Source organism: Chiloscyllium punctatum, chromosome 37, assembly GCF_047496795.1.
Source record: "Chiloscyllium punctatum isolate Juve2018m chromosome 37, sChiPun1.3, whole genome shotgun sequence".
NCBI classification, from domain to species: domain Eukaryota; kingdom Metazoa; phylum Chordata; class Chondrichthyes; order Orectolobiformes; family Hemiscylliidae; genus Chiloscyllium; species Chiloscyllium punctatum.
The window spans coordinates 18,405,651-18,417,836 of NC_092775.1; the positions used below are offsets into that span (position 1 = coordinate 18,405,651).

At 40.5% G+C, this 12,186-nt stretch overlaps 1 protein-coding gene across 2 annotated transcripts in view; it reads right to left on the bottom strand.

Moving 5' to 3' along the window:
• LOC140462904 (translocating chain-associated membrane protein 1-like 1) overlaps positions 1-12,186 on the bottom strand; it is a 107,247-nt gene that overhangs the window by 15,245 nt on the left and 79,816 nt on the right. For both annotated transcript variants that reach the window (XM_072556351.1, XM_072556352.1), the window contains 3 exons: positions 11,816-11,900; positions 7,522-7,592; positions 5,628-5,732 (listed from right to left, as the gene is read on the bottom strand). In XM_072556351.1, the coding sequence (XP_072412452.1) occupies positions 5,628-5,732; positions 7,522-7,592; positions 11,816-11,900 (261 nt within the window). The remainder of the gene's footprint in view (positions 1-5,627; positions 5,733-7,521; positions 7,593-11,815; positions 11,901-12,186) is intronic.

Here is a 12,186-nt window from a genome sequence, read left to right on the forward strand (position 1 = left end):
AGTGTTAGAATCAATCAAAGCAATATCAGGATATTTGGAAAGTCAAAACACTATCCATCAGAGTCAGCATGGTTTTAGGAAGGGCAAATCATGTTTTGACTAATTTGCTTGAGTTCTTCAAAGATGTAACAAACAAGATGGATAATGGAGATCCTGCAGATGTAATAAATCCAGACTTCCAGGGGGTGTTGATAACATACTGTACAAAAGGTTAATTCATTAGGTTGAATCAGATGGGATCCAGGATAATTTATTAGCTTGGATAGGTGACTGGTCGATGGACAGAAAACAGTCGGGATAAACAGTGGGGTGGCTCAGTGGTTAGCACTGAGGGTCCCAGATTTGATTCCAGCCTCAGGCAATTGTCTGTGTGGAATTTGCACATTCTCCCCGTGTCTGTGTGGGTTTCCTCCGGGTGCTCCAGTTTCCTCCCACAGTCCAAAGATTTGCAGGTCAGGTGAATTGGCCATGCTAAAATTGCCCATAGATGAGATGTGTTAGTCAGAGGGAAATGAGTCTGGGTGGGTTACTCTTCAGAGGGTCAGTGTGGACTTGTTGGGCCGAAGGGCCTGTTTCCACACTGTAGGGAATCTAAACTAATCTAAATGGCTTTTTTTCCTGGATGGCACAGGGTTCAGTCCTTGGACAACCTACATTAATGACTTGAATACAGTGACTTGAATAGAAGGCCCAACAGCCAAATTTGAGAGTAACAAAAATAGGCAGGATTGTAAATTGAAATGAGGAAATAAAGAACCCGACAAATGGATAGATAGGTTAGGAAAGTGGGCTAAAATGTGGCAGATGGAGTTTAACATAGATAAATGCGAGGTCAGCATTTTGTCAGGAAAATGGGAAGGTGACTTATTTATCAAAATGGAGAGACTTCAGGGTGCTACGGTACAGAGGGATCTGGTTGTCCTCGTTCACAAGTCACAAAAAACTAGCATGCAGGTATAGGTAGCTTCAGGAAAAATAATTCATGTTTTAGCAGTGCGATTTGGGTATAACATCGCTGAAGAATTAGGGAACGGTATTTTGAAGAATGCTTACTTCCGTTGGCAATTGCACAATTCCAGCAGGGATTGGTTTGCATGCTTCATTCTACACACGTGGCAGTACCCTCACATGCATAATGTCGGTACCAATCTTTGTGCAGTTCTATGCATGCATAGTCCATGTGCTGCTCTGTACATGCACGATGTCAGCAAAGTCTGTGACTTTTTGCATATGCAGAATGTGAGCTCCGTTCTTCATGCCTTTCTACACATGTGCTGGTGAGAGCTGCCAACAGAGCAGCTGAGAGGGGTATTGTACAGAGAGCAGCTTTCTCACATTTCTAAAATGTAATGTGCTCAATATACTTTTGTTTCATTAATAAATATGATTTCAACCTTCATTCAGTTTGTGCTCTACTTTGCATTACACTTCGTGATTTTTGAGTAACCGTGTTTTTTTTGCTGGTCTGCCCCTAACCCCCCTTTTCCCATCGGCTCCATTATTTCTATTAAATGATTTTTCTATTAAGTGAGGTTTCACTGGAATGTAACTATGGCATTATAGAAAAACTACTTGTGCAGCAGATAATAAAGTGAATGGAATGTTGGTTTTATAACTAAAGGAATAGAATATAAAAAGGTAAGGAAATATCATTGCAACGATACAGGCATTAGTGAGACCATACCTGGGGTATGTTGCAGAGTTTTGGTCCCCTAATTGAGGAACGGCACAGAAACATTGGAGGCTCACAAGATTGATCCCAGAGACGAGGGATTGGTCATATGAATAGAAATTGAACACTTTAGGCCTATAATCTCTGGAGTTTAGAAGAATGAGGGGAGATCAAATTCAAAATGATAAAAGTCAAGGGTAAATAGACATGGAGCAGATGCTTCCTCTCATGGGACATTCTAGGACAAGAGGTCATAGTCTTAGGATAAGGAGTAGCAAATTTAAAACAGAGTTGAGGAGAAACTATTTCTCCCAAAGGGTTGTGAATCTGTGGAATTCACTACCCAATGCTGGGATAGTGAGTAAATTCGAGGACAAGTTAGGCAGATTTTTAATTGGTAATGGGTTGAAGGGCTATGGGGGAAAAAGCAGAAAAATGGGAGTGAGGAGCATATCAACCATGATCGCATGTTGGAGCAGATTTGATGGGCTGAATGGTCTAATTTTGCTCCGATATTTTATGAACTCAACCATCTCTCAATTTACATCTTAGACCTGAAAAGGGACGCGAGAGTGTTTTCAATCTTTTAACTTCCTTCAGCAGCAGATGATGTTTACTATCAGGATCCATTAGTTTTCTACTACCTAAGTCAGGACTAATTCCTTTATTTAGTTACCTTGAACAATTGTTCCACCTCTAACACACCTGCGTTCCCATTCAAGTTCAAAAACAGATAATATCTCACTCATACATTCTTCCTCTTCATTAGATCTTCTCATTCACCTTTGTACATTTCCATCAACTCTAATTTTTTTTGATATTTAGTATTCTTCAGATGTCATTGTTAGGTTTATTATTTGCTTGTCTTTCTTTCCAACAACACTCCTTTTTTAACTTGTCATAACTTCTGCTCTAACAAACCCAACTTGGCTTAAAGGAAGAGCCCAATAATTTATGTACTGGATACATTTGACGTGTTATGGAGCGACAGCTACATGTAGATTACAAAAGTAGGGATATAATGAAGCTGTACAAAAACACTGGTGAAGCCAAAACTGGAGCATTGTATGCTGTCCTGGTCACCACATTACATGAAGGACGTAATCGTTCCACAGAGTGTACAGAGGCGATTTATTAGAACATTGCCAAACCTGGAGAATTGTAGCCACAAAGGGATTGGAGAGGCTGAGGCTGGAACAGGGAAAGGCTAAGGGGTGACGTCATTGAAATATGCAAGATTGTGAGACAGAAGAAACCTGTTTCCCTTGGCAGAGAGTTCAAAACACTAGGGACATAGATTCAGGTTAAGTTGCAGAAGGATTAGAAGGGGATGCGGGAATTTTTTTTAAAGACACAAGGGTGGCAGGTAACTGGAATTTGCTACCTGAGTTAGTGGAGTATTATGGACTAGGTCATACCACTCAAAACATTCTTAAGCAGGCAGCCCAGACCATAACTTTGCTATTTATTTCGCTTAGTGTACAGTGAAAATTACCGAGTGTAAGTTAGCAAGGTTGACTACCAGGTTTTAAAACAATCAAAGATTTATTCACAGAAGTATGGAATGAAGCAGGAATATCCACAGAACTCAGACTATCCAAACTTGACTTAATTATGCTGTTCCAAATATACACAACAGTCCCAATAAACAAATACCTTAAATGGAGTAAAACTGAAACAGAGGCTTACAGGTCTAAGTTAGAAGGGCAGAAGGAAAGAGAGTCTAGCAGCCTGTTTCCACACAGCTCCTACTAAACTGAGGTAAAAACAATGACTGCAGATGCTGAAAATCAAATACTGGATTCGTGGTGCTGGAAGAGCACAGCAGTTCAGGCAGCATCCAACGAGCAGCGAAATCAACGTTTCGGGCAAAAGCCCTTCATCAGGAATTCCTGATGAAGGGCTTTTGCCCGAAACGTTGATTTCACTGCTCGTTGGATGCTGCCTGAACTGCTGTGCTCTTCCAGCACCACTAATCCAGTATCCTACTAAACTGATTCAAACTTCTGATTTTAGGACTGAGCACTCCACTTTTATTATACAGGTTATTTCGAAAACGTGAAAGCTGTGGCCGAAAGTCTCATCTGTTTATGGATAAACACAAAGATCTCCCAAACCTCTTTCCATCTCTGTACCAAACTAGTCATTTCAGAGCATGAACTGTTTTATGACCCCTCTGAAAAAACAAATCACAGACATAGTATCCTGTGGAGTGCCACAAGGATCAGTGCTGGATCCACTACATTTTGTCATTTATATAAATGATTTGGATATAGAACATGGAAAAATACAGCGGAGTACAGGCCCTTTGGCCCTCGATGTTGCGCCGATCCAAGCCCACCTAACCTACACTAGCCCACTATCCTCCATATGCCTATCCAATGCCCGTTTAAATGCCCATAAAGAGGGAGAGTCCACCACTGCTACTGGCAGGGCATTCCATGAACTCACGACTCGCTGAGTAAAGAACCTACCCCTAACATCTGTCCTATACCTACCACCCCTTAATTTAAAGCTGACTCCATACGTGGAAAAAGGTTCTCATGGTCAACCCTATCAAACCCCTAATCATCTTGTACACCTCTATCAAGTCACCCCTAAACCTTCTTTTCTCCAATGAAAACGGCCCCAAGTGCCTCAGCTTTTCCTCATACGATCTTCCTACCATACAAGGCAACATCCTGGTAAACCTCTTCTGCACCCCTTTCCAGTGCCTCCACATCCTTCCTATAGTATGGCGACCAAAACTGCACACAATACTCCAGATGCGGCCGCACCAGAGTCTTATACAACTGCAACATGACCTCAGGACTCCGGAACTCAATTCCTCTACCAATAAATATGAACATAGGAGGTATATTTAGTAGGTTTCCAGGTGAAACCAAAATTAGAGGTGTATGGACTGCGAAGGAGATTACCTCAGATTACAATGGGATCTGGACTAGATGGGCCAATGGGCTGAAGAGTGGCAGATGGAGTTTAATTTAGATAAATGAGAGGTGCTGCATTTTGGGAAAGCACCTCAAACAGGACTTGTACACTTCATGCTAAGGTCCTGGGGAGTGGTGATGAACAAAAAGACCTTGGAGTGCAGGTTCATAGTTCCTTGAAGGTAGACTTGAGGTAGACAGGATAGTGAAAGTGGCATTTGGTATGCTTTCCTTCATTTGGTCAGAGCATTGAGTAAAGTAATTGGGAGGTCATGTTGCTGCTGTACAGGACATTGATTAGGCCACTTTCGGAATATTGCATTTAATTCTAGTCTCCTTCCTATTGGAAAGATGTTGTGAAACTTGAAAGGGTACAGAAAATATTCCCAAGAATGTTGCCAGGGTTGGAGAATTTAAGCTATAGGGAAAGGCTGAATTGGCGGGGACTGGTTTCCCTGGAGCGTTGAAGGCTAAGGGGTGACCTCACATAGGTTTATAAAATCACAAAAGGGCATGGATAGGATAAATAGACAAAGTCTTTTTCCCTGGGGTGGGGGAGTCCAGAACTAGAGGGCATAGGTTAGGGCGAGAGGGGAAAGATATAAAAGAGACTAGAGGGGAAACTTTTTCACGCAGAGGGTGGTGTGTGTGTGTATATGGAATGAGCTGCCAGAGGAAGTGGTAGAGGCTGGTACAATTGCAACATTTAAAAGGCATCTGGATGGGTATACAAACAGAAAGAGTTGAGGGGGATATGGGTCAAATGCTGGCAAATGGGACTGGGATATCTGGTCAGCATGAATGGGTTGGACTGAAGAGTCTGTTTCTGTGCTGTACATCTCTATGCTTGAGAAAAAGCAACAGCATTTAGAAAAAAAAAGGACCAGCTCTGTGACAGGAGGCAGAAATCTCTAACATGGAGTCCCCTTTTGTACTACATCATTTCTATGGTTCTGTGCATGGTTAAAGGACAGAAAAAGAGCAAACTGTTCATACTCCTCAAGTAAGTCCACAAATGTACTTACCCCTTTTGTTTGTTCTCATCACTGAAGTAGAACAATCGTGATGCATGAAACAAGAGCTCTACCAGGTAATGCGGCACTAAGAGAATCAAGCCCAGTCTGTGTAGACTGTGAAGATAAACAAAAAAAAACCTTAAAATACAAGAATGCAGGGTCCTTCTCAACAGAAGTCAAACTATCAATTTTATTCTAAACAGAACACCCTCTGTAAATCAACCTCAATGTTAAAAAAAATATTTTACCTATTTTTCTAATCAACCCTTTTGGAGACATTACTGCACCCCTCTAGAGCAGGTGGCACTTGAACTCCCTCCAGTCCAAGGGGAGGGAGGCTACCACTGTGCCACAAGAGGTCCATTCCTGGATTATACCTATTTTTCCAATCAACCTATTCAGAGATATTGCTGCATACCTCTAAAGTAGGTGGGGCTTGAAACAGTCATCTTTGTTCAGAGGTAGGGACACTCACTGTGCCACAAGAGCTCCAGTATGAATCTGCTTCATAAATTTTTAATTTTTATAATCAGCCTATTTCGAGATGTTATTACAGATCTCTGGAGCAGGTGGAATTTGAACCCAGGTTCTCATAGTCCAAGGGTAGGGACACTATCACTGTGCCGTAAAACACCCAAATTCATTCATATAATTGATTAATTACACCTGGTATCAACTTAACACTTGAAGTTAGTAAAGGACAGATGCTGTCAGATTGGACATGTTCATTACTGCACTGAAAAATATAGCAAAAAGGGATGAAGACAGTAAATTGATCAAAATTGCAAAAAAAACAATTATTTCAAAAACCTCACTGACCACTTCTTCAATAACATTATAATAAAAAATTTAAAAGCTCATTTATCTGGGAGCAAGCACACCTTGTGAGCAGATTGCTAACACCTGAGTTGATCTATAACTGAATGTCAAACGTAGAACTAACCATGTGACCTTCTGAATAAACTCACTGTATCTGAGAACAATAATGTCAAATATTGGTCACATTATCTTAGAAACTGAAAATAATTTACTGACTGGTTGGCATTTGGTTCAACATATATGAAGCAGAATATACAAATACATTATACTATATCCAAACAAGCAAGCAATATGTTTTAATAAGTTAACACGAAAGAGAAATCATCTTATTCCAAAACTTCGGCTTTATACTGATGGTTGGAGTGAGAAAAGTGGTCAGTGAGCCAACTTGTCTGAATAAGTTTTCTAATCAATATGATTAGATGACAAGCTGAAATATTAAAGGTCCAGCCTTTAGCTACAGTATAATCTATTTGCTATATTCACCAATATATTACAAATAAATTTCAATTATTCTTGCCTCCATCATCTACATGAGTTTTCAGAAGCAAATATTAACAGTTCAAGTTGCAGGGAACAAGAGGATTACACTTAATAACTCTTCACTGTGTACCAGTGTGACATTTCTTTTAAAATCCGCTGAAGTTTGTTATATTGTCTCGCATCAGAAGATTTGAAAAGAAATAGAATGCAAGGAGAACAATGTGTAAAAGGTAGCAGAGAGGTGACAGCCCAAGAAGGGATGCAAGAGGAGTGTACTGTTCAACAGGTAGCTCTCCTTACACACTGCTTCTTTTCAAAATAAGACGACTTTTGTGAGGACAAGAATAACACCATAAAGATCCAAAACGAATGTCATAAAAAATGGGCTTCTTGCACTCATGAACAGAAGATGAGAGTTCTCCTTGTTCAAGGGAAACCCAATTTCCCATCATTTTCCATAATAAGAAAGGTAGAGGGAAAACTGAGAGTGTTTTTTTAAAAACAGTTAGGAACTCCACTATACAAAAACAAATCCAAATCATGATAATCGGACCCAATTTTTAAGAAAATAATTGCATCAGGCACATGTTAAAAAACTTACTTTAATACATAGGCACCAGTAATATGGAATATGTAAAGGCAAATGTAGTACAGCTGTCGAGCGATATCCTCCTGTAAGATTCAATAATTTGAAACACATGAGGAACAAAAACTAATTTGTCTAAATGACATCATGTGTGCCTTAAAACAGGTGTACATTTGCCTCCGTTCCTCAGAGAATTTGTTCCCAATGCCAGGTATGTCATCAGAAGATGAAACAGAGAGGTAACCAGGTTCTCTCTCGCAGGCAGGGAGAAGTCAGATGTATTGCTTGAAGTCACGCTTACATAACTTTTGGCTAATAAAGAACAACTGGATTAGTACATGCTTTGGAACTGATTGGCTCAACTGCCTGCCTATTTTCCGACTGAGGACTGGTGTGGAGGACTTCAAGAGAGAAAAACAAAATCAAACATAAAACTGAGCAGCAAAATAAATGATAACCTACAGCTACAACAAAAGGAGGAGCCCACACATTATTTCCTTGCATTCAAAAATCATTCTATATAATATTCCTTACTGGAGATAATTAATGACTTCAATGATGCTTCAATTTTTAAGATTTATTGATTGTTCTCCATATTCTGGAAATATACACAAAAATCTTCAAGTCAAATCATGGATCCTCCTCTCAACTACAGTAGAAAAGAAAATTTCTGCATACTGATGACAATAGAATTGTTGTTACAGTGCAAGGGATCACCTTTACACCCATTATTTCTGCATCAGCTCTCCCAATCAACATTTCTTTCAGGGCCATTGTCCTGCCTTCTCCCCATAACCTTGCACATGTTTCATTTTCAATAAACTTCCAATTTCATTTCAATTTCTTGATTGAACTTGTCTCCACCACACACGTGGGCAGCACCTTGAGGATTCTGGGTAATCCAAGATGAAGACGGGAAAAATGTCTGGCTACAAGAGCTGTTTTTTTTGAGGTATTTTAGGTGTTGGAGGTGATTTCGTTGAATTCCAGGAGCAACAATTACTGTTTTATATGCTGTTGCATCGTTTTGGAACTTTGGAAAAAAAAAGTCAAAACAACAGCAGTTTTAAAAGGGAGAAGAGCAGACAAAGGAAGCACATGGTGAGGACAGTACAGGGGAAAGAGAGAGAACCTGCACAGTTACTGCCTTTGCTGTTTGAATTCATGTATCGCTGGACATCGGAGTGCATCTGGGAAAATTAACAAAGAGTGAATTTCACAACCACTCTTGGAGGAACTGTTGGGTGAAGTTCACAGCACAGAATCAGATAAGTTAATTGTTGTTTTAAATCTGTCCAAGAGATAGGCTGCAGTAGTGAGTATAGTAGATTCTTTCTTGATTATATGTTTTTGGAGATAAGTCTACATGTATGGAATGAGCTGCAAGAGGATGTGGTGGAGGCTGGTACAATTGCAACATTTAAAAAAGCATTTGGATGGGTATATGAATAGGAAGGGTTTGGAGGGATATGGGCCGGGTGCTGGCAGGTGGGACTAGATTGGGTTGGGACATCTGGTTGGCATGGATGGATTGGACCAAAGGTCTGTTTCCATGCTGTACATCTCTAAGACTCTATATGTAAAAGTTATTCCTCACATGATTTTTGCTTCTTTTCGCTTCTCAATTTTTTCATGCATAGGAATATTTTCTCCCCACTTACTATGTCTACAGATTAAACTTGACGATTTTCAATACTTGAATCAGATCTCATTTTGGCCTTCTCTTCACAGTGGAGAAAGTGAGGACTGCAGATGCTGGAAATCAGAGTCAAGTGTGCTGGAAAAGCACAGCAGGTCAGGCAGCATCCATGGAGCTATCATCAGGAATGAAGCATGTGCGGCGGGGGGGGGGGGGGAAGGTGCTGAGAGATAAATGGGAGAGGCTTGGGGGAAGGGGGTGAGGTAGCTGGGAACGTGATAGATGGATGAAGGTGGGGGTGAAAGTGATAGATCAGAAAGAAGGGTGAAGCGGAGAGGTGGGAAGGAACTTGGACAGGGCAAGGAGGGCAGTGCTGAGTTAGAGGCTTGGGAATGGGATAAGTTGAGGGGAGGGCAAATGAGGAAACTGGTGAAATCCACATTGATCCCGTTGCAGGTTCCCAAAGCAGAAGATGGGGATTCTTCCTGCAGATGTCAGGTGGTTAGGATTTGGGTCCCACTCCACCAAGGAATCTTTTCGCATCCGACAGAAATTTACCTGTACTTCTATTGTATCCATACGTCATCTACTGTATCCATTGCATTTGATGTGGTCTCCTCTACATTGGAGAAGATAGGACACCAATTTGCGGATCGTTTCAGAGAACATCTCTGGGATACCGCAACAACCAGCCCCACCGCCCATGACTGAACACTCCAACTTCCCCTCTAAGTCCACCAAGGACATGCAGGTCCTGGGCCTTCTCCATCGTATAAGCCTAACCACCAGACGCTTGGAGGAAGGCAGCCTCATCTTCCACCTTGCAACCACCCAGGATCAAAATGGATTTCACCAGTTTCCTCATTCCCCCTCCTCCCACCTTATCCCAGTCTCAAATCTCCAACTCAGCACCATCCTCTTGACCTGTCCATCTTTTTCCCCCCACCTACCCGCTCCACCATCCTCTCAGACCTATCGCTTTCAACCCCACTTTCATCTCCCTATCACATTCCCAGCTGCATTCCTCCCCAGCCCCATGCACCTCCCATTTATCTCTTAGCTACCCACGGCCTACAAGCCTCATTACTGATGAAGGGCTTATGCCCAAAACGTCAATTCTCCTGCCCCTTGGATGCTGCCTGATCTGCTGTGCTTTTCCAGCACCAGACTCTGATCTTCTCTTCACCACAAGATCATACTCAACTTCTCTAACATATCTTCGTAATTGAAATTCCTCATTCTTTGAACGATTCATGTAAGACTCTTCTGCATGCTCTCCACTGCCTTCAAACTCATCTTAAATCGTGGCACCCAGAATTGTACACAATGAACCAGCTGAGGCCAAACTTACAATTAGGTCAACATAACCTCATTGCACTTGTACTCTACGTCCCTATTAATAAAGCCTGAATTATTTAACTGCTCTCCCCATCTGTGCTACCGTCTTCAATAATCTGACATCATATGCAACCAGGTCCCTCTGCACCTGCATCTACTCGAGTTATACTCTATCTATTCACAATATTAGTATCAAAATTTATCACTTCACACTTGAGCTTTAGACATTATCTGCCACCAACTTGTCAATGTCCTTCAGAAATTATACACTAACTTCCAAGTTTCACAGCAAACTTCAAAATTGTACCCTGCACCCAAAATTCAAATAAATATCAGGAATAACAGGGGTATTACTGCTGATCCCCGAGGGACTCCACCATAATACTTCCCAAGTCCAAAAAGCATCCAGTACCCATTATTGTTTTCTATCACTCAGCCAACTACATATTTATGTTGCAACTGTCCCTTATTATTCCATGAGCTTTAACTTGCATAACAACACTTTATCAAATGCCTTCCAGAAGACCATTTTTACCACATCAGCAGCACAGCCCTGATCAACCTTGTCTGTTTTCTGGTGAGAAAACTCTAGTAAGCTAGTTGAATATGATTCTCCCGGAAGAAATCCAAATTAGATCTCTCGAGTTAACCTACACGTGTCCAGGTGACTATTAATCTGGTTTCAAATTATTGTTTTGAGATGCTTCCTAAAATTTTGAAAGTAAACTGACTTCTGTGTAGTTGCTTGGCTCAACATTTGCAATTCTTACCTTGTACTTGCCTTCCTTACTTTCCCATGCCTCTTACTACCTCTACACCTTTTTAAGACTTTAAATTTCTTATGTTAGATTTTTCTCCATTCTCTTATTTACTTTTACACCACCCTTCTGAACTTGGAGTAATCTAGTTCTCAATTTTATTTCTTACCACATCTGCAATAATCATACTTATTCTTTTTAATATTTTCAATCTCGTTACCTACAGTATTCTGAATTTGGTTAACCGACCAGTCTCTCTGAGGGAATACATTAACAAGCCTGATCATCCCATATGTGGAGAGAGGATGAGCAAAGAATTAGACAATGGGCTCAGGAAAATCTTATTGCAATTCAACATTTTTTGAGCATCAAATGGGTGCCAGTTTCTCAGGGGGTTCTTTCAGACGTCCAAACTCTATTTCCTTAAAAGGTCACTGAGTTACTCTGGTTACTTTGGATTTCCATTTGTGGCATTTTTCTTTTTGCACTATATGCAAATTTCATCAACAAATTTGATTTTACCCGATTAGATTATTGAGATGGTATGAGTAATAATAAATAGGTATACAATTACCTTTCTAACTTTCTGAAAATAGAGCTCTGGTAATGCATGGAGCCAATAGGCAATCTGGCAAATGTAGAAAAATTTCACCTGAAAACTGAACCAAATAAAAGATTGAAACTAACAGTATAGCAAGTGCATAACAAAATTATTTCAGATTTTTCAGTTTTTGCAAAACATGGATCAATTTTTAAAAAACAGATTCAAATGGATGATTAGTTAGAAGTAATTTAATTGAAATGCATTTTGCAAGAATCACATTGTATACAATCAGGTTGCTACTGAATCGATTATGTTCTCTGTCCAAGTTGGGTTTGAAAACCTTCATTCTTACACACGAGGGGAGTTGGTCTTCAACTTCTTGACCATGCTCCACCATTAAA